Raw genomic sequence first — 19,303 nt, 5'->3', positions numbered from 1 at the left:
ATTCTGTCTGTCTACCTTGCAGACATTAATTTTAGGCAACATTTTTTTTTCCTTTAGTGACCCTTTAATCTTCAGTGAACACCTTGAAGGAGTGAGGGTGTCTTTTCCAACAACTTCCTCTTTCTGTAGATTCAGCAATCACATTGAAATTTCCCAAGCAGATTTAAAGTGGATGTAAACCCGATTCATGAAATTTGAGCTGGGCACATATATCTGCAGTATTTTGTTATCTCTTTTCAATGAGCCAAGTCTTATAGCTTTCTTCTGAAAGGTTCCTCTGTTATCAGCCTGAGAACTCCCGACATATTTTTTGACTTTTTAGACAAAAGCAGCCTGAATCTTTTGTCAAAGGAGGTTGCTAAAATAGATTAGCAGAGAGCAGCTACTATTACAAAACAGCTCTGAGAGTCTCTGCCAATGATGAGAGGAGGTGTGTGCCTTACCTCCAATCAGCAATGTTAACTATCTTGGCTGTATGCCCAGACATCACACACTGTGTTAACCAAGAAGAGAAAATCTCCTAACATGATCTGAACTTTCTAAACAGTATATAAATGTGAAGACATCAGATATACATATAAAACCTATGTAGGGAGATTTGGTTAATCTCTGTGTATCATCTGAGGCTGTTTACTTCACTGGGTGTATGAAGGGTTTACATCCACTTTAAGGCTACATGTACACTTGCCTACCCAGACCGTGGCAAAATGCTGCAAAAATGCAAAGCTGCGATTTTGCAGCGATTTGCATTTTCCTGTGGCCAAAATGTTCCTATCCTGAATGTGATTATTCTGCATTCAGTAGAGGGAGGTTTAACCTAATCTAAAACGTGACTTTTATGGAGTTTAGTTTAGAAGCTTTGGCAAATAATTGACAAAAGCACCTAAACTCAAGTTTAGGAGCTGCTAGTGTATATGAAGCCTAAATCTGGGCACAAAAACTCTAATTTAAAAATGTTCCTGAATACCCACAAAGGATATGAAACCACCACGGATGGAAGGAAAGAAAAATCACTCAATTCCCCCCATCAACGCAGCCAGTGTTGATGGGGAATGTTGCCTGTAGTGCCATTGTATTCTGCTAGTGGGGGGCACAGGGAGCCTTCCTGGCCAGAAGAATACAATGGTTACTGCTAGTGGCTATAGCCGCAATGTCTAGAAAAAAAGAAAACAAGGGACCTAGTACATAGGTGGTACTTCCTGTATACATTTCAAGGTTTAATTTTCCAAGTTTGGTTGGAGTTCTTTTAAGGGTGTCTATATCTGTGCTTATTTTTCAGCACCTATTTAAATCTATAGATTACAATTACTGCAATGATACTACAGACTACAATCATTTAAATTTCTTAACAAGGTAATGTTTTTCCACTTTCCAGTCTTTTAGCAAGTGGCCCTTACACAAATTGAAGGCAGTCATTCTCTAAAGTATTATTTAGTACATTGTCAAGACTCATGTATTCAAGACAGGCCTCAAAGTGTTTGTAACCCCAACAATGAACTTCTCTTAAAGTGGTTCTAAAGCCATGATTGTTTTATATTCCCTGCATTAAGGTAATAAATATCACCCCCCCCCCCCCCAAAAAAAAACTCACTTGATCCAGCACTGTGCTCATCTGCACCATCTCCCTCCTCTTTCCCTGCATTCACATCACACAGAGGCACTATTGGCTTCTGGTGCTGTCAATAAAATCAAGTGAGCAAAGCAGGTGGTGGGGTCAAGTTGCGCTGTGCATGTCTATAGACATACACAGCCTAGCTTGGGAGCAAGCCTGCACATCTGACCCTATAGCAAACTGCTTGCTATAGGGGCAAACACAGAAGAGGAGCAGCAGAGAGCACCAGAAGAGGAGGTTCGGGCCCACTCTTTGCAGTACCATTGCACAGAGCAGGTAAGTATAATTTTTATTTTTAGCTTAGGTAAAAAAAAAAAATGCTATCCTTTAGAACCACTTTAATTGCTCCCCTTTGGTCTATTAAATATACCATTGAAAGAATGTTGTTCTCTCTTAGAGAGCGCCCTGCTCGTTAGGGCTTACAATTTAATACAGTAGGAGTCAGATTGTAATTGTACTGTCCTTATGTTGTAAAGCGATGCGTAAACTGTCGGCGCTATATAAATCATCTATTATAATAATATCAGTTTTACAAGTTAAAAAATTTGTGTTGATCTTGTCGAAAAAATTTGTAGCTGTCCTGTGCCCATTATCTCAAAGAGACTGTGTACCCCTTTCAGGTTCTTATCTTGACTACAAGTAAACTAGTCTCTATACTGTGGACAAGAAAACAATTGCTGTGATTTGGGAGTTTGGAAATAACAGTGGGTAGGGCTGACACCACTCTATCCACAAAAAGGCTTTGTGTTGTCAGCCAACAATTGGAAATTAAGAGCGGAGTGCATTTCTTGCAGATCAACAGGTATTTTTCTGTATTCACAGGGTGGATAAAAAGTGCAGAGATGTACTGCATATATTTTTTTTTTTGTCCCGACATGCACTTTAAGCTCAATGCTACTACAGCTCATAAAATAAAAGCACCAAGTTAGCCTCCCAAAAAAAAAAAGGTTAGACAGGTATATTTTTAACGCATTTGTCTAGATAAAACTGAGATTTTAGAAGTTGGCAGCAGGTTAAGTTGTCTCCTCTTCATTGCTGGAAGGTTCATTTTTCATTACTGACAATGCAGCAGGATAAGTGGCATACAGTTGATTGCTTTCATAATGGCCTAGTGTATTTAAAGGGGCAGAGATGTAAACTCCAAAAGGGAGATCTAACCACTAAAGTCCTCAAGAGTTTTAGAAGCAAATGGTTGCTGCCAGTCACTGCCGTCCACCCAAAATGAAATGCCACTTTAGAAGAATTTATTGTAAGCCATTACTGCTTATATCTTCCACAGAACTGGCAAGAAAAATAAGACAACCTTAGCAGAACATTACACAGCACATGGTGAATGACATTCTTCCGGTAAAGAAAGCAGACTGCACAAGCTATACATTTCAGCAGAACAAAATGTTAGTGGAATCTTGTCAGAAAACTTCTAGCATTTCAAATATAACATTTTTACATCTTCCCACACAAGTGAGACTGTACCTAGAATCTCAGAGACGGGTGAATCATTTTAAGACTAAAGCAATCTTTGGAATGAAATCTTTGAATTCAAAGTACGATCAGTTCAGTAATACATGATCTGAGATGGTTTACTCAATTTAAGGTTCCTTAAGTGATGGAGCTTTTTTTAAACTTTACAGAGAAAGTGAATGTATACAGTATATACCCAACTTTAGAGTATTTTCCAAAATAACACAAACGGGCTTGTTCAAAAAGACAAAGAGTAATGTGCAAAGTGCATCAATGGACAGCAACCAAACAGAAATTCAGCTTCACTGATCTGACCTACATTAAGAAGGCCTTGCTATAGGATCATTTAAAAGAATAATATACTTTGTCAACTCATTTGCATGCCAATGTTGCTAGTGCCACTTTCTGACCCAAACATTGGTCTGGATTTCCTATTCATGTTCCTAATATGTTCTAGAGCTGCCATATTTACATATCCACACAATGCAATAGGGGTGCGCCAATATCAGTTTTTTTAAAACCAAGTTGAAGTACCGATAATTTTTCTCAAGTACTCACCGATACCAATTACCAATCCTTTATAATTATAAAGAAACTGTAATAATTTTTAAGGAACTGTAAGCCATGGTTCACATCGGGGTGGCATTAAAATTGTGCTACTTCAGTGCGAATATAAAGCTGCAGATCAGTGTGATTCGGAACATTTGCATGCGTACAAGTACTCGTTCAGTATTAGCACCGGTATCGGAGCAATGCCACACTGCACAGAGACATGCTAAGGAGGTGCGATTGGTTTAGCATTCTTAATACCACAGCAGCACAAGAATATAACATGAGTATTGTTTTTACCAAAATGGGCAGTGCAGCTTAGAGGAAGCCTATTATTAGAGAAAAATGGATGCTAGCACACCTGACCTCTTTCTGACAACTCTACTTGCTTGATGGTCATACTAACTAGCTGTAGTAATATGTTTTATTGCCTTGAACAAGCATGCAAGTGCAAACTCTTAATTTGCTTGTTTTGGGAGCGTGACACAAATCACTGAAGTCAACATGAGACCCAGATAACTATCCTTTTTAAAAGGAGAGGTCACACAATATCAGAAGGTATATTTTTCTCAGCAGGGGTTTGTCCACACTTGTGTGGAAAGCAGCGTTTTTCTAAATCTGAAAAATGGAGGTCACCACAAGGACAAACCAAAAACAATTGTTTTCTTTGTGCCCTGTTAATGCTACAATGAAGCACAGAGGTGTGGAAAATACAGCATGTCTGCAATTTTCCACATCTCACCAATGTTCCTCTGAAATCTCCAACCATCCGTTCCTTTCTATGCACTGCAGCAAACAATTGAAACAAAAAAAAAAATAGGGTTTCCAAAGGTAAACCACCCCTTAAGCTGACCAAGTGATCAACTTGGGTACAACCAGCCTAGAAGGTTTTACATTACATATACACTGTTTTAGCCGCTAGCAATAATCATTGTTCTCCCAAAAGGGACGACTGCACCCATCGGGAGAACACAATGGCTCTATGGTAGGGATTCCTCTGTCAACACTGTCTGCCATTGAGCATCTATGGCCGGACCTAGATTGTACAAAAGCAAGGCACTGCCCCCTACTGTCTGTACAGTGTGAACACCAGCCTGTACAGGAAAAATACTTGATTTATGTGTGGGCAAGTGTGAGTGAGCCCTAAAAGTTTTCTATAAATGTTCAAAGTGATATCTTTACAAACAAGGCCTGCTTTCAGTAAATACCTTTGGTTGCTGTATTATATTGCACTTAGGACATCACAATTGCTCTTAATTATTTAATATGCTTAGTTTTGTAAGAACAACATTTGCTGACAAGCTAGTTTATTGTGCCAAGCGAGTTTGTCTTGACGTGACTGATGACCCAGAACTTTCAGGAAATTTACTTGGCACAATGGGAAATGTAAATAGGCCCAGCTTGATAGCCAAAGTTGTTGGTACATGTATACTTAAAACAATGGAAGCCCAATGGAATTAATTTATTTCCAAAACATATATCTGAATTTTCAACATGTATATCAATTAAATAGACACAATAGCAAACATAAAATGGTCATTAAGGCTCATGTTCTCCCTTAAAACCTAAAAAAAAAAAAAATGATCAAAGCAGCATATGAAATAGTAATATACTGTTTCAAATTTTGCAAAGTCCTGCACAAACAGGATTAAAAATTTCATATTGTTCTTGACAGATCCAAGCTAAGCTGGATATGTAAAAACAAGACATCACACAGATTACACATGAAGTCTTAATGAATGCATCGGACATTCTCAGAAAAACTTGTCATCAATCCTAAAATGAGGCCTGGTAACATCGTCAGGGTTGATGAAGACAGAGATAGACTTTCCTGGGTTTTCAGTTACTAGCTGTTGCAATTTTTTGGCTAACCGATCGTCCGGTTGGTTATTGTCTCCTCCATCAGACTGTGGGGATGGTATGCTAGTGGTGCTTCCTCTCCTCTGGAGATCCAGGGTGAGTCGGTTGGCAGCCTTGACATGTTCAATGGCTGTCCGAAGGTGTTCTGTAGGGTCTGATCTCACAGAAGACAGCTTTCTAGCATGTAAAATCACTGTATCCTCTGAAAGGTGCTCTAGCATATTGCATTGAGGAATAAAGTAGTTGGGGCACATTTTGTTTACTAAGCAATGCTGCAGATCATCAATAAGTCCCAAAAGGAAATGGGCTGCATAATCTTCCTGAGCTAAGTAATTAGCTGGGAGTCTATCACAAGCCCACAGCATCATACTACGCAGATGGTATGGACTGATAGCTTTTGGTCTTGATAAAAGCTTTATGATTATGGCTTTACAAGCTTGATAGGCTTGCATTAGGCTGCTGGAAATGCACTTCTTCAACTGCACCTCGCTTCTGGCAAATGACAATCTCCATTCATTATCTTTCTTACCCTTATAGGAGCAAGCTGGCACTAAATAAAAGCCGCTAATGACTTCTTCCTCTGTAATCTTGCCATCCCAAAAGTGGTTTTCCATTAGCCAGCTCTGTGCTACAGCTGGCCACCCTTTGAACGAGACCACAGGAACAATATCATACAGCATGCGACTGCTGCCAACACCTAAAATGATGGATATAATCGTGCCATTCTTTTCTACCTTCTCCACCTTGGGCATTCCTCTCTGAGGTTTCTTCTGAATTTCAGACAGAACGATACTGATTGACTCGTGAAACCAGTCAGCAACTTTTGTAGGGGAGAAGAAATAGTTAGTGGCGCCATTGATATGATCAACAATTGTACAACAGTCTTTCCACTTTGTGATTGTCCCTTCATCAAACAATCGAAGGCTAAGCCATGAGTGACACAGGGCAGAGTGACGCATATCAAGTGTGACTGGTTGGTTTCGGTCATGAAGCTTTAAAGCTGGCACAAGAAGGGTAAAATCCATGTCATAATCGGTTCCACGAGCATAAACATTCAATTCATCAAGATCCAAGTCTACAACTCCTTCCCGAACACCACCAGAAAGCAGCAAGTACTCATTTGCTACAGGCAACTTCTGGTCGAGTTTCTGGACCATGCCTGTAAAGAAATGAAAAAGGTAGAAGTTAATATAAAGCATGGTGCCAAATACAAAACACACACTGATAAAAAACATTAATGCTCACTCATTATTTTAGACACAGGGTTGAGTACAGTCTGTGATACTTGTTTTTTTTCCAATTGCACTTAACAGTTACATTTTCAGAGCAAGCATCATTCCAGAAAATGTGACTGTTCGTGCAAAGTATCACGGACAGTACTCAACTTGGTTGTTGCAACAGGGCGCTAAAACCATTACAATTACCTTAAATTTTTAGGGTTGATTTACTAGGAGCGTAGAGCATGATCACCCTGCAAAGTATAATTTTATATTCTCTACATCTTAAATCTCTTTTCTCCTGTAGAAAATTGACCCCACTGTATAATGCATTTTAGGGCCTACGATACAAGGAACATTTTTTGAAGTTGACCCTTTAAACCAAAAACCAGATAGCAGACGGGCTTAGAGCTACAGCAACGACACAAAACAGGAAAGTACACCATTAGGCTCCAGGTACACGGGACGTTTTTACAACCGCTCCTGAACGATTTAACTTGACATATAATAACCCACGTTTAAAATGGCCATTTGGCCACGTTTACATGCCGCGCTTGCATCTAGAAGCATTTGAAAAAAAAAAAATATCAAAGTGTCAATGTGTAGTAATGTTTGGCTAGTGGAGGTCCAAACTTTACACAAAAACCCATGGAGACTTAGGTTTAAGGTGCAAAGAATATAGCAGACAAATACAATGTACTCAATCAATGCAGTTTTAATAAAGCCATATTGATAAAAAAAACTGCTTACTAAAAGGACTACTTGTACTGGTTTACTGAATACATCCGACTTAGAGAAGTCTAGATCACTCAACATGAGGCAATTAGATCAGCAGAGAGGGCAAAACGCTGATTGTTTTGGAAACGGCCATTTGGAATCTATTAGGGCTGTTTATACCATGAATTTGCAATAACACATGCGTTACCACAGTGTGCAACAACACATGTTAAGTGCAATAGTGCAATGCAGTACCATACATTTTTAAAAGCTCTGCTGAGCGCACATCTCAAATCACCTGATGTTACAGGTGAGGGTAAGATAAGGGCACTGAATGCTGATTGGGAAGTGGGGAAAATAAATAAATTAACTGATGTAATTCAATAAAACACAGTAAAATACACCTTGTTACAATAGACACTATTGTGGTTGTAAAATGGTCACGGGTGCCCTGGGACTATTCAGTGACAGCTGTCCTACACAAAGTCCAGTGCTGCTGAGTGGTCAGAGGGGTCTGGAGAAATGCAAAACAAACATAAAGAAGAAACCCATGCACAGGCTATAGTGTACTATGCTTGGCATACTACACGACTGTATAGCCTGTGAACAGGTTTCTTTTTTTTTTAAAGCGGAGTTCCACCCGCAGTTCTTATTTTTTTTTTTTAAGTCAGCAGTTACAAACACTGTAGCTGCTGACTTTTAATAAGGACACTTACCTGTTCTAGGTGCCCGCAATGTCGGTCGCCCGAGGCTGATCACTCGATCGTGACAGGTCTCGGCGCAGCCATCCTCACTAAGGGAAACAGGCAGTGGAGCCTTGCGGCTTCACTGCCCGTTTCCTACTGCACATGCGCGAGTCTGGCGCTGCTTTGTGAATGGGCGGCTGCTCTCTAGGATACACACAGTTCCCAGAAGGCAGCGTGAGCTCGCCCCATTCCCCAGAAGACAACGCGAGGAGGTCGAGGAAGAAGACCTGCTGCGGACTAGGAAGAGGCAAATTGGAAAGATCTGCATAGCAACCGCAATTTCTTTTTTTCAAATTTTTTATAGGATTTTGGTGTAATTTTTTTTTAGGGTGAACCTCCACTTTAAGTATCAGTCATCATGGATGTCACCCCAACAAACCTGGCAAAATATATGTGTTGTGGTACAGCATGGTGTGCACTTTCAAGTGCATTTACTGTTTTTTGGCAGAGCAACAAAACACACAAGTCCATTTTACCACAAATACATGGTATGTACAGGCTCACAGAAGAAAAAATATGGGGGGGGGGGGGTTATGATTAAATAAACATTTTTATTAATCAAAAGTATTTTTCAATAAAAATCCATTTTGAAACAAAAAAAAATCACAGTTAATAATTTATATATTTATTTATTTTTAGATATAAAGTGTAAAAAATGTATAGTAAATAATCCTAATATGCAGTCATGTTTTTTTGAAAGATATGTATAGTAGAGTAGTTTGTAATTATACAATGTACATGAGGGCAGCCTTATTTGCTCATTGAATGTGCAGGACATGTTCCCTACTTAATAATGCTGCATAATAGATGTGCTTTACTGCTCCTTCTAAAAGTGAAAATCAATGATTCAGCTGACTCACTGTAAACAATGAGGTTGATTTACTTCGAAATAGAGAATGTTCACTTTACAAAGCAAATTTTCACTTAGCTTCGTAAATAAGGCGAAGCCAAGTAAAAATTTACTTTGTAAAAAATACCCAGTCATGTCTAAGGGAAAAAAAAGTTAGCTCTCACGTGACTGAAGTCCGCACGGCTTCATCACATTCACTACGCCAATTGAAAAATCATTTTGCAAAGGGAACAGCCTTTACTTCTTTAGCAAATAAGCTATAATTAACTCACTATGTGGGTGATATCTTATGTCAACAGGCAGCATAATCTCAAGTATCACATTTCCATTTTTTGCACAGTAACTGCTGGGAGAAGGGAAAACTGGGAGAAGCAAACATGTAAAAATTGATGGCATATTGAAAACTTCTTTCACCACTTCAGCTCCGGAAGGTTTTACATCCTTCCTGATCAGAATTTTTTTAGCAATACTGCACTGCGTTGATCTAACTGACAATTGCGCGGTCGGGCGACAATGTACCCAAATAAAATTGATGTCCTTTTTTCCCACAAATAGAGCTTTCTTTTGGTGGTATTTTATCACCTCTTTTTTTTATAATACAATATTTTCAACTTTCTGCTATAAAACAGGTCCAATTAAAAAAAAAAAAAATCCAAACAAGCATATATTGTTTGGTTTCCGCAAAAGTTATAGCGTCTACAAAACTATGGGATAAATTTATGAGCTTGCTGCAGACAAATCTGACACTAAGTGATAGTTTTTGGTGAACACCGATACCGATACAGTGATCAGTGCTACACAACTGCACCGTCACTGTATAAATGACACTGGCAGGGAAGGGGTTAAAATGGGCGCTCAAAGGGTTAAGTGTGCTCTTAGGCCTTAAGGCGTGCTTTCTAACTGGGGGGGGAATGCTGTGACTGGAGGAAAACCGAGATCTGTGTCTCTGCTTGGCAGAAACACAAGAGCTCCATTTTCCTCCCTCACAGAACAGTGGTCTGCCTTGTTTACATAGGCAGACCGCTGTTCTGCCTCTCTTGTGAACGATCACGAGTGGCCAGCAGCTATCGCGGCCGCTGGACCTGCCGATTAGCTCCCACGGCGCGAATATGCGCCCCCCAGAGACGAGAAATCATGTACAGGTATGCAATTCTTGAGTTTAAGGGGCGTCCTACTGTTGTATATGTATGTGGGATGGTCCTTAAAGCGGAGGTTCACCCAAAAATCCACTTTTTGACATTAGCTGTAGCATACTGCTAACATCTGCAGTATGCTGTTTTTCTTTGTTTTTTTCTTGTACTTATCGTTATATGAGCCCTTGTTTTCCGGCTCCGAGCGGGGAATCCTGCAGGGAATAGGCGTTTCTAAGCGAAGAGGAGTTGATTGACGGCTGCTAAGGCGCGTCACGCTTTCCGAAAAAACCCGAAGTCACACTCGGGCGTTTACGGCGCCTGTTGTGTAGAGCTGACTGCGCAGGCGCCGTAAACACCCGAGTGTGACTTTGGGTATTTTCGGAAGGCGTGACGCGCTTTAGCAGCCGTCAATCAACTCCTCTCAGCTTAGGAACGCCTATACCCGGAAGTAATCCCCCGCTCGGAGCCGGATAACAAGGGCTCGTATAATAAGTACAAAAAAAAACCCAGCATACTGCAGATGTTAGCAGTATGCTGGAGGGATGTAGCTAATGTAAAAAAGTTTATTTTTGGGTGAACCCCCACTTTAAGCAGTTAAAGTGACCCTAAACTCCGGTTTAAAAAATTATATTCAAGGATGTATACTCAACTGAAAAAAAGTCCCTTTGATTGCTCTCAGCCTCCTCCAAAACTAAGCTCCTTACCTTTTGCCTGGCATTTTTCATGCAATACCCAAGTGAAGGTGACACCTTCCATTGAGTTCTGGGGAATATAGAGTCCCTAACACTGTGCTAAAAGCATCTTCTAGTCAGATTTGATTCCCTGAAATCTCATCAGCAGGCTGACATCACCATCTGCAACAATGAAAGCTGGAGGCAAGGTAGGTTTATTATATATTTTTACCCCCCTACAGGTATTTTGTTCAATGTTGTGTTACCCTTTCAAAAAGGGGAACAGGGGCCACCTAAAAAGCAGAACTTGCACCACTTAAAAAAAAAGGACTCACAGAAAACACACTTTACTTTCCCTTTAAGGACATATATCCAGATTGCTTCCAAAAGTTAAACTCTGTTCTTTTCCGGGTCCAAAAATCATGGCCATCCTGCATTAATCAGAACTATTGGGACTGACAGTATAAATCCATTTATGTTCTGCAGCTTAGTTTTGGGGATTAGTCATGAAAATCTGTTGTGCTAGAATGCAGTAGTAGCTAAATCAAAGTCAGTGAATCCAATATATCTGCCACAAAAGCCTACTAACAAGGTTGCAAAAAGCAATCCTGAAGTGCAAATGAACGTCGATTAAAATATGAATAATGAGGCTGAAAAACTTTCTGATGGTTGATAGATTAGAATGTAAATTTAAGAAATACTCAAGGGATCGGCAGACACTGGGAATGTCGTTTGGGTTCCAGATCTGGACTTTGGTAGATCTAATTAGCTAACGAAGCAAAGCGGGTGGCAGTGCTGAATTAAACTTGGTACATGCTCTTTGAAACAACTATGAGCAGAAGTAGTTCTATCAGATCAATGTGGGTCATTTCTTCCTAGACACACTATGCTTTTAAACACCATTTACAAACCGAAAAAAAAAAAAACTAAAACCTCAAAATCAATCAATGTAAAAATAACCTAAGTGCATTAGAAGTGAATGAAGCTAATGGCTCCATTTCTTTAAACATGTTTTCTATATCTGCTATGCTTGCATTTAGCTTGCATTAGAAGATCTGTCTATGACATATTTAGTGATAGAAGTCATAAGAAATGCAAAAACAATCCAGTTATGGAAATTGGCCAGACAGTAAAAGTATAGCCTAGGCATGAAACAGACAGAGCCTGGCGGAGTTTGATAAGGTAGGACTCCACTTGTAGAGGCAGACAGGAGCGAGAGGACACCTATAAAACATTATTCTTTATACAGGTGGAACTTATAAACCAAATCGTTTTACCTTAATCAAGTTCAAATGGCAGCTATGAAAAAGAAAACCATAGTGACCACAACATGATTGCTTTTTACTTGGAAATGCAGTTCTGCAGCACTTGGATAATGGAGCCAATTCCCACCAGGGCATTTTTATGTTCTCGCTGTGTTCATGTGCTTTTCCTTCAGCTTTTCTAGTAGTGTTCTCTTCTAAAAACATATTACTATACAGTTTTTTATTTTTTGTACTGACTAGAGCTGCATGATTGTGGATAAAATGAGAATCACAGTTTGTTTGTTTTTTGCTAAGAATAAAGATCACGATTCTGAAGAACTTTTTTATTTTAAAGATTTACAAGTCCTGAACATTAGGTTATCAAATGAAATGGCAATAACATAAGACATAATACTCTTTGCTTCAATCAAATTTAAAAGAAATGTAATGAAAAATAATGTAATGTGTAAAGAAATAAAAATAAAAATGACCATTAAGTTAAATTGGGGTCTTTTTTTTAGTACTTGCTGATACCTACCGCAACTTTTTTTTGATTATACTTCAGCTGTCAGCAATCGTACAAAGCATTACATTTTTTTTTTACAAATTAAATAAATAAATAAATAAAATGTATTGTGAGCTTTTTTCAATGTGAAACGTGTAAATATATGTTAAAGGTGTAAAAATATTAATGAAGAAAGCAAAACACAAAAAAAAAAAAAGTTTTAATTAAGAATAGTTTATAAAATAGAAGTAAAGTAAATTAAATAAAATAAAATTCCAAAAGTGGAACTTCCGCTTATCGGATTCCTCCGCCCCTCCGATGCCACAATTGGCACCTTACAGGGGGAGGAGGACAGGATACCCGTCTTTGACAGGTATCCTTTTCCACTTCCGGGAGTCCAGGCTGCGGCCCGTGACATCATTGTGGAGCTTCCTCCTCCTCCCCCAGCCACCGGGCCAGTACATGCAAGGAAAATAAAAAACAGCATTTTAGCTTGTACATGATTGGATGATGGTTTCAGCTTATCCCCTCAGATCTACAGCAACTGCATTTTCAAGTGCACTTGTAGTGCAAAGTAGATTTGCCTTTTGTACATAACCCCCAATGTTTATTTTCATCTCTTTCAGCACTGAGCAATGTTGTTGATAAATATTGCCAGCTGTTTTCTTTGACAGCTTTGAGCCAGGAACTGCTCTGCACTTGTTACAAGAATCGCGGAAATGCTGGATTAAGATCGTTTTGGGGGTTGAATCGAGATCACGATCTTTTAAAGAGTAATCGTTCAGCTCTAGTGCAGACTGGTTCTACGGTGTTTCTGGTTCTACGGTGTTTCTGGTACTGCAGCAAAGCCATTCCATTTTAACTGACATCATGTACTGGCAGTCAGTGTTTCTATGTACGCTGTAGAGCACAGAATAATAATACTTGATGGCTACTTTATTAGGTACATACAGTATATCCAGTAATAAATAGGACCAAATTGTACTTTCAGAGCATCCTAAATTCTTTGTTTGGCCTTTTGCACATGGCCTCCTGCATTTATGAAGGCAAAACTGATCTGGGAAGTATAAAATAAAATAACAATATTCTTTCTAGATCCACTTCTCTTATGTCTAGATGCACTTGTGTCAAGCTGCAGAAATAGAGGCTACATGTTCCCAGGATGCACAAAATTCATGTTTGTGTCAACTGAATAGACTCTAAGGCACACCCCCTTCCTTGAGCCCAGCTCTGAGGAAAGAGGGTGTGCCCCCGAAACACGTTAGCTTATACCTTGTAACGGTATATGGCAACATATTGTGTTATTCCATATTGTGTGTTTTTTTTTGGCTCAATTGAATTGCTTTTTGTGAGTACCCACCTTTTATGGATTTAATTATTTATTAAATGTCATTGGTAATGCACTAGGTGTGTGTGCCTTGCATTTTTTGTAGTATCCATCGGATTACCCCATCTGAGGAAGGCAGCATCTACCCAGTCCTGAGATTCCGATGTCCCTGTTCCCCTTCTCTTTAGAAAACCACTTAGCGCTGGAAGTGACCGTCTTTGCTGAATACACTCTAGACCAGAGGTATCCAACCTGCAGCCCCAGGCAGCTATGAATGCGGCCCAACACAAAATCGTAAACTTCCTTAAAAAATCTAGATTTTTTTTTTTTTTTTTGAATTTCTTGTAAAAATGCATTTACACTTGGTGAACATATGCGGCCAAAGAAAAATTTGATAACTTCTCTTTATTGAACTTTTATGCATTTTACCTCCCCCCAAAAAGAATTCCCATAATCACGCCTTATTCATGTCATCAGCAATTACCGTTTCCCCCCGAAAATAAGACCCATCATGATTTTTTAGGATGACTGCAATATAAGCCCTAGTCAAAGTCCTTGTAAAATCATGTAATCCGTGCTGTAACATAATTATATAACGTCCAGTGTTTCTTTATGTAACATTTTTGTGGAACATAGCTTATTTACAGCGTGGGTTACTCACGTGACCCATTGGAGTGCTCCGCCTCCCCTGCCGGCTGACGTCAGCAGCCTGCGGAGCTGACATCAGCGGCGATCCCAGCCCTTCCCTCTGCAATGCTCGGAGCAGCAAATTAGACTATAGTGGGTCACGTGAGCGCCCAGCTGTAAATAAGGTATTTTCCACAATAATGTTAAATAAAGACACACACTGGACATTAAATAATCCTTTTTCAGCACGGATTACATGATTTTACAAGGACTTTAATTAGTGTTTATTTTTGAGATTACAGGATTTTCATAATGCCGACTCCTTAGCTGACGGAGGGAGGGGGAGAGGAGACAGGACACCTAATGTGTTTTTTTGCAGCCAAAATTAATAAAAGACCCGGTCTTAATTTTGGGTAAACACAATATTGTCAAGGATGATGCACATAAAGATACAAAATATCTGATGAGCACCATGAAAATTGCTACTACATCCATCAAACCAGATATTGATGTGTTAGTTTATCAAAAAACATCGCACTAGTTTTATGTTGCCCTCTTTTACAATAATAAAAAAAAGGGGGTTTTATTACGGAGATAGGTACATTATCTACATCCGTGATCTGCCCGACTTTTTCTGCTCATCAGCCATCCTTATTGTTGGTGTCTTTTATGTGTGGCCCAAGACTATTCCTCTTCTTCCAGGGTGGCCCAGGAAGGACACCCCTGCTCTAGGCACAGCAGAATTTGGTCATAGCAAAACATTACGTTTCCAGATGCAATTGGAAATAAGCGCCAAACACACTGAGATGCATGTATTTTGACACCCGTGTGTATGGGGCCTGACATGGATTCACAGAGGTATTTAGCAGCTAATCTTCACTAAGATCCCTCAGAAAGCATGGACTGGGCATGCCAAACAGGCAGGAAAAATTGGTTTTCAAGAAGGTTCTTTAGGCGGAAGTTTAAAAACGGAGAATAGAAAATTAGAGAAATTAAGTATACCATAGATATGATCATCCAATTACAGTACTTAATAGAAGAAAAGCAGTTTCTTAGAATACTTTGCCACATAAGTAGTAGAAAAAACCCCAGGGAGTGATACGGGAGAGGTGGAAGTCATAAAATAGATACTAAAAGCAATAAATAGACTGGGATATCATAACATTTTGCAGGCAGCCAGGCCCTTCAGATGGTGTCCAGTCTTCAGGCATCCATTCTACATATACATGATTTTCTGCTTTTATCTGACTGGAGTGGTCTTCCGCTGCTGTATGCCCCCTCTTAAAAGGTTTTCCATGCCGTGTATTAATAGATGCCCTCGTCTCAAAAGCTGTGGTCTTCCTTAACCACTTCCTGCCCGCAATGTACTGTCGTTGTAGGCAAAGTGATGTACCCGTACATTGTTGCCAATATCCGGGTTTGGGTGCGCATGCACCCCCCGGCCGACACCCACTGTGATTGTACACAGCGGAAGCCTGACAGCCAATAAATCACTGCGGGAACCGGCTGATTGGCTGTGCGCTATGACAGCACAGAGCTCTATACAAAAAGAGCAATCTCTATTTTTTTGTACAAAGCAGGGATGAGAAACAGATCTAGTAGTAAAAACAGCTTAATTTGCACACATTACATATGGTTAGACGCTCATTTAACCCCTTGATCGCTCTAGATGTTAGCCCCTTCCCAGCCAGTGTCATTAGTACAGTGAGTGTATAGTATTATCACTGATCAATGTATTAATGTCGCTGGTGATGTCAGTGGCAGTTAGTCAGTCCCCCCAGCGTCAGATTGCTGCACTATCACAGTCCCAATATAAGTCACTGATCACCGCCATTTGTAGTATATTTAAAAAAAAAAAAAATCACCAGTAAAAATCCCATAGTAAGTAGATTCCATAACATTCACACAAACCAATCAATATACACTTATTGCTTTTTTTTATTTATTTATTTTTATCAGGCATGCAGCAGAGTACATTTTGGATAGGTTTTGTAGCAGAAAGTTAAAAATAGTTATTTTTTTTAATTTTTGGCTTTTTTTTTCTTCTTAATATGGCAAAAAAATAAAAAACCCAGGGTTGATCAAATACCACCAAAAAAAAAAGCTATATTTGTGGGAAAAAAAATGATATAACTTTTGTTTGGGTACAGTAATGCATGTCCGTGCAATGCCAACTAGCACAAAATGGCCTGGTCAAAAGGGCAGGGGGTACAATCTTCCAGAGCTCAAGTGGTTACGAATTGTGATTCAGAGGAAAAAAAGGACAGCCCCATTTATTAACAAGGCATTTTTTCCACAGAGCTACTACTCACTAGGCGCGATTTGTTTTTTGGAATATAGATCCATTTTAATTTTCCATCTACATTAATGTGCACACGTGCTCCTAATACAATGACCACTGAGTGTAAATACAGAAATGACCATCCTTGCATGATCTATATATGGGCACACTACTGAGGGTTACTGTATGCCACTGAGGCTCCCGTGTTAAAAGAATCATTTAAAATAATGATGGAGAGAGAAAGATGTCCCAGAGCTACCAGTCAGTGTAATAAAAAGTAATATATGGTTTGTTGCTATGAAATATTGCTTTCTACACCATGTTATTATGTGCAAAACGGCAGCATGCTAAAGCTAGCTATGGTTATTAGAATCTCCTACAGAGACTGCTGAGAATACAGAATGCTTTTCTATTACTGACCTGCTTTTGGAATGTACGTGAAGAGAAGGTGGACTACTGCTATTTAAACGTTAATCTTATTATTCATGTTAGCATTTTCATGTTGTTTTTTTTTTTAAGATTAGTATAATAAAATAATAAAGTAATTAGAGAAGCAGGAATGCCTGGAGGAGCTTACGTCGATTTTAAATGTGGCAGTTCTTGACTTTTTTTTCTTAATTTGCAGATGTCTAGATGAAAACATGAACCTATGATAATTAAATCCCTGATGCAACAAATCACATTTTTATAACTAAATAACTAGGATGTTTTTCACATCAAAAGCCATAACTGGAACTTCTAGGTCAATGTGGCTATGATGACAAAAAAAAAAACACAGACATGTCACCTACTGAGATAAGACAAGCCAAACAAACTGACATTTGTTATTTTTTTAGGTGCAGCCTTGCAAAATCACTGAATATAAATAAATCGCTAATGGCAAGTTAATTGGATCCGGTCTAACTTGGCCCTCGTATGTATGAATATGAGTTAGAGACCTTAAATTGTTGAGGGCAGGGACAGATGTGAATGAACAATCTACTGCGTAAATTGATGGCGCTATATAAGTACCTGAAAAAAATAAAATACAAATATTGGTGAATAAGAAAGGGATGCTACAACAGGAAAAAGGAAGTCATTTGCATTTTCAACGTTTTCCACTAGAGGGCACAACATAACATGTTTTAATACAAAAGCCTTTTTTGATGGAACTAGGAAAGTTGTAGTTACAAGTCCCCCAAGGCAGTTACATTGAATAGCGATAGTAATTGTTTAATTAAGATGTCCTGATATTATTTGCTTTCAGGCCTATTAGTAGACTAATTAGGATCAGCTGTCTATGTAAATCTGGTATTACTCATTGTGCTGGAAAGGAGAATTCTTTAAACAGAAAAATGCCATTATTTAAGCATGTCAAAGCTTTGCATTTGAATAGTTAAAAATTATATTTATAAAGAACCTTCCCTTGTGTAATGTATTTTGTATAAAAACATTCACTTAAGAGTTCAGATACTTATTGCGGGCCGTATAGTGATTTCTGGAGCCCAGTAATTCAGTTACCTGTCTATAAAGCCCCGTACACATAGGCCGAATGCTGGGCGACATCAGGCGGTTCAATAAAAACAGACATTGGCCCAGTGTGTATAGCAGCTGGTCCGACCGCTTCTGTCGGACGAACATTCTGGAAAACCAGTAGCTGACCGAGTCCAGATTAGTGCTCTCAGCCAATGGCAGAGAGTGCTGACCGTGTTTTGGTGGAGGGCTGTCCTCCTATCAGAACACAACAGCTCAGCGGACTGTTAGTACGGCTGCTCCAACCAGAGCCGACAGTTTTTTTCAAATACTCATAGTGTGTACCAGGCTTAATAAAATGTGCGTAGGTCCATGTGTATGCACTCTATACGCAGTACTTGGTTGAACATATACATGTCCCGACACCCCTAGTGCCATGATTTCCATCTAAAATACCTTGAATTGACTGCATTAGGCTTAAGTAAATGGTTACCAGTAGGGATGAGCTTCGTATTCGAGTCAAACTCATGTTTGACTCGAACATCGTATGTTCGATCATTCGTCGAAATACGAACAAAACGGGTCGTTCGCGCCAAATTCGAGTTACGTTTCACAGACCATAATTCACTGCGGCATCGCTGGCTGATGATTGGCCAAGCATGCACTATGACCCGCATTCTTGGCCAATCACAGCTTGCAAAAAACGGAGAGACATATTTGGCCAAAGCCAGGGTGGCTTTGGCCAATTATGGCTCAGGGGGTTTAGTACACACCCCACACTATAAAAGGCCGCCTGCAGGTCGGCCTTGTGTAGTGTGTTGCAGTGGTTAAGAGAGGACAGAGAGAGTGTCATTTTTTGCAGGTAGATAGAGCAGGCAGGCAGGCTAGTCAGTTAATGTTACAGTGTGTAGAGGATATATTTACATCCCAGGTGTTGTACATATATTTATACACTGTATAGTTTAGCTAGATCAGTTCTTCCTAATTTATTGGCAGGCAATTGTGCTAGCTGCAGTATTCTTATGTGGTTTATTGCCTGTGTCCTCTGTAG

General features: G+C 39.4%; 1 protein-coding gene across 1 annotated transcript in view; it reads right to left on the bottom strand.

Moving 5' to 3' along the window:
* Positions 1-2,834: 2,834 nt before the first annotated feature.
* Positions 2,835-19,303, bottom strand: part of MB21D2 (Mab-21 domain containing 2) — a 164,381-nt gene continuing 147,912 nt past the window's right edge. The window contains exon 2 of the mRNA XM_040349553.1: positions 2,835-6,641. Within this exon, the coding sequence (XP_040205487.1) occupies positions 5,377-6,641 (1,265 nt within the window). The 3' untranslated portion in view covers positions 2,835-5,376. The remainder of the gene's footprint in view (positions 6,642-19,303) is intronic.

The sequence above is a fragment of the Rana temporaria genome, chromosome 4, assembly GCF_905171775.1.
Source record: "Rana temporaria chromosome 4, aRanTem1.1, whole genome shotgun sequence".
NCBI lineage: Eukaryota > Metazoa > Chordata > Amphibia > Anura > Ranidae > Rana > Rana temporaria.
The sequence above is the reverse complement of the archived record's forward strand: the minus strand, read 5'-3'. Positions and strand labels throughout refer to the sequence as shown.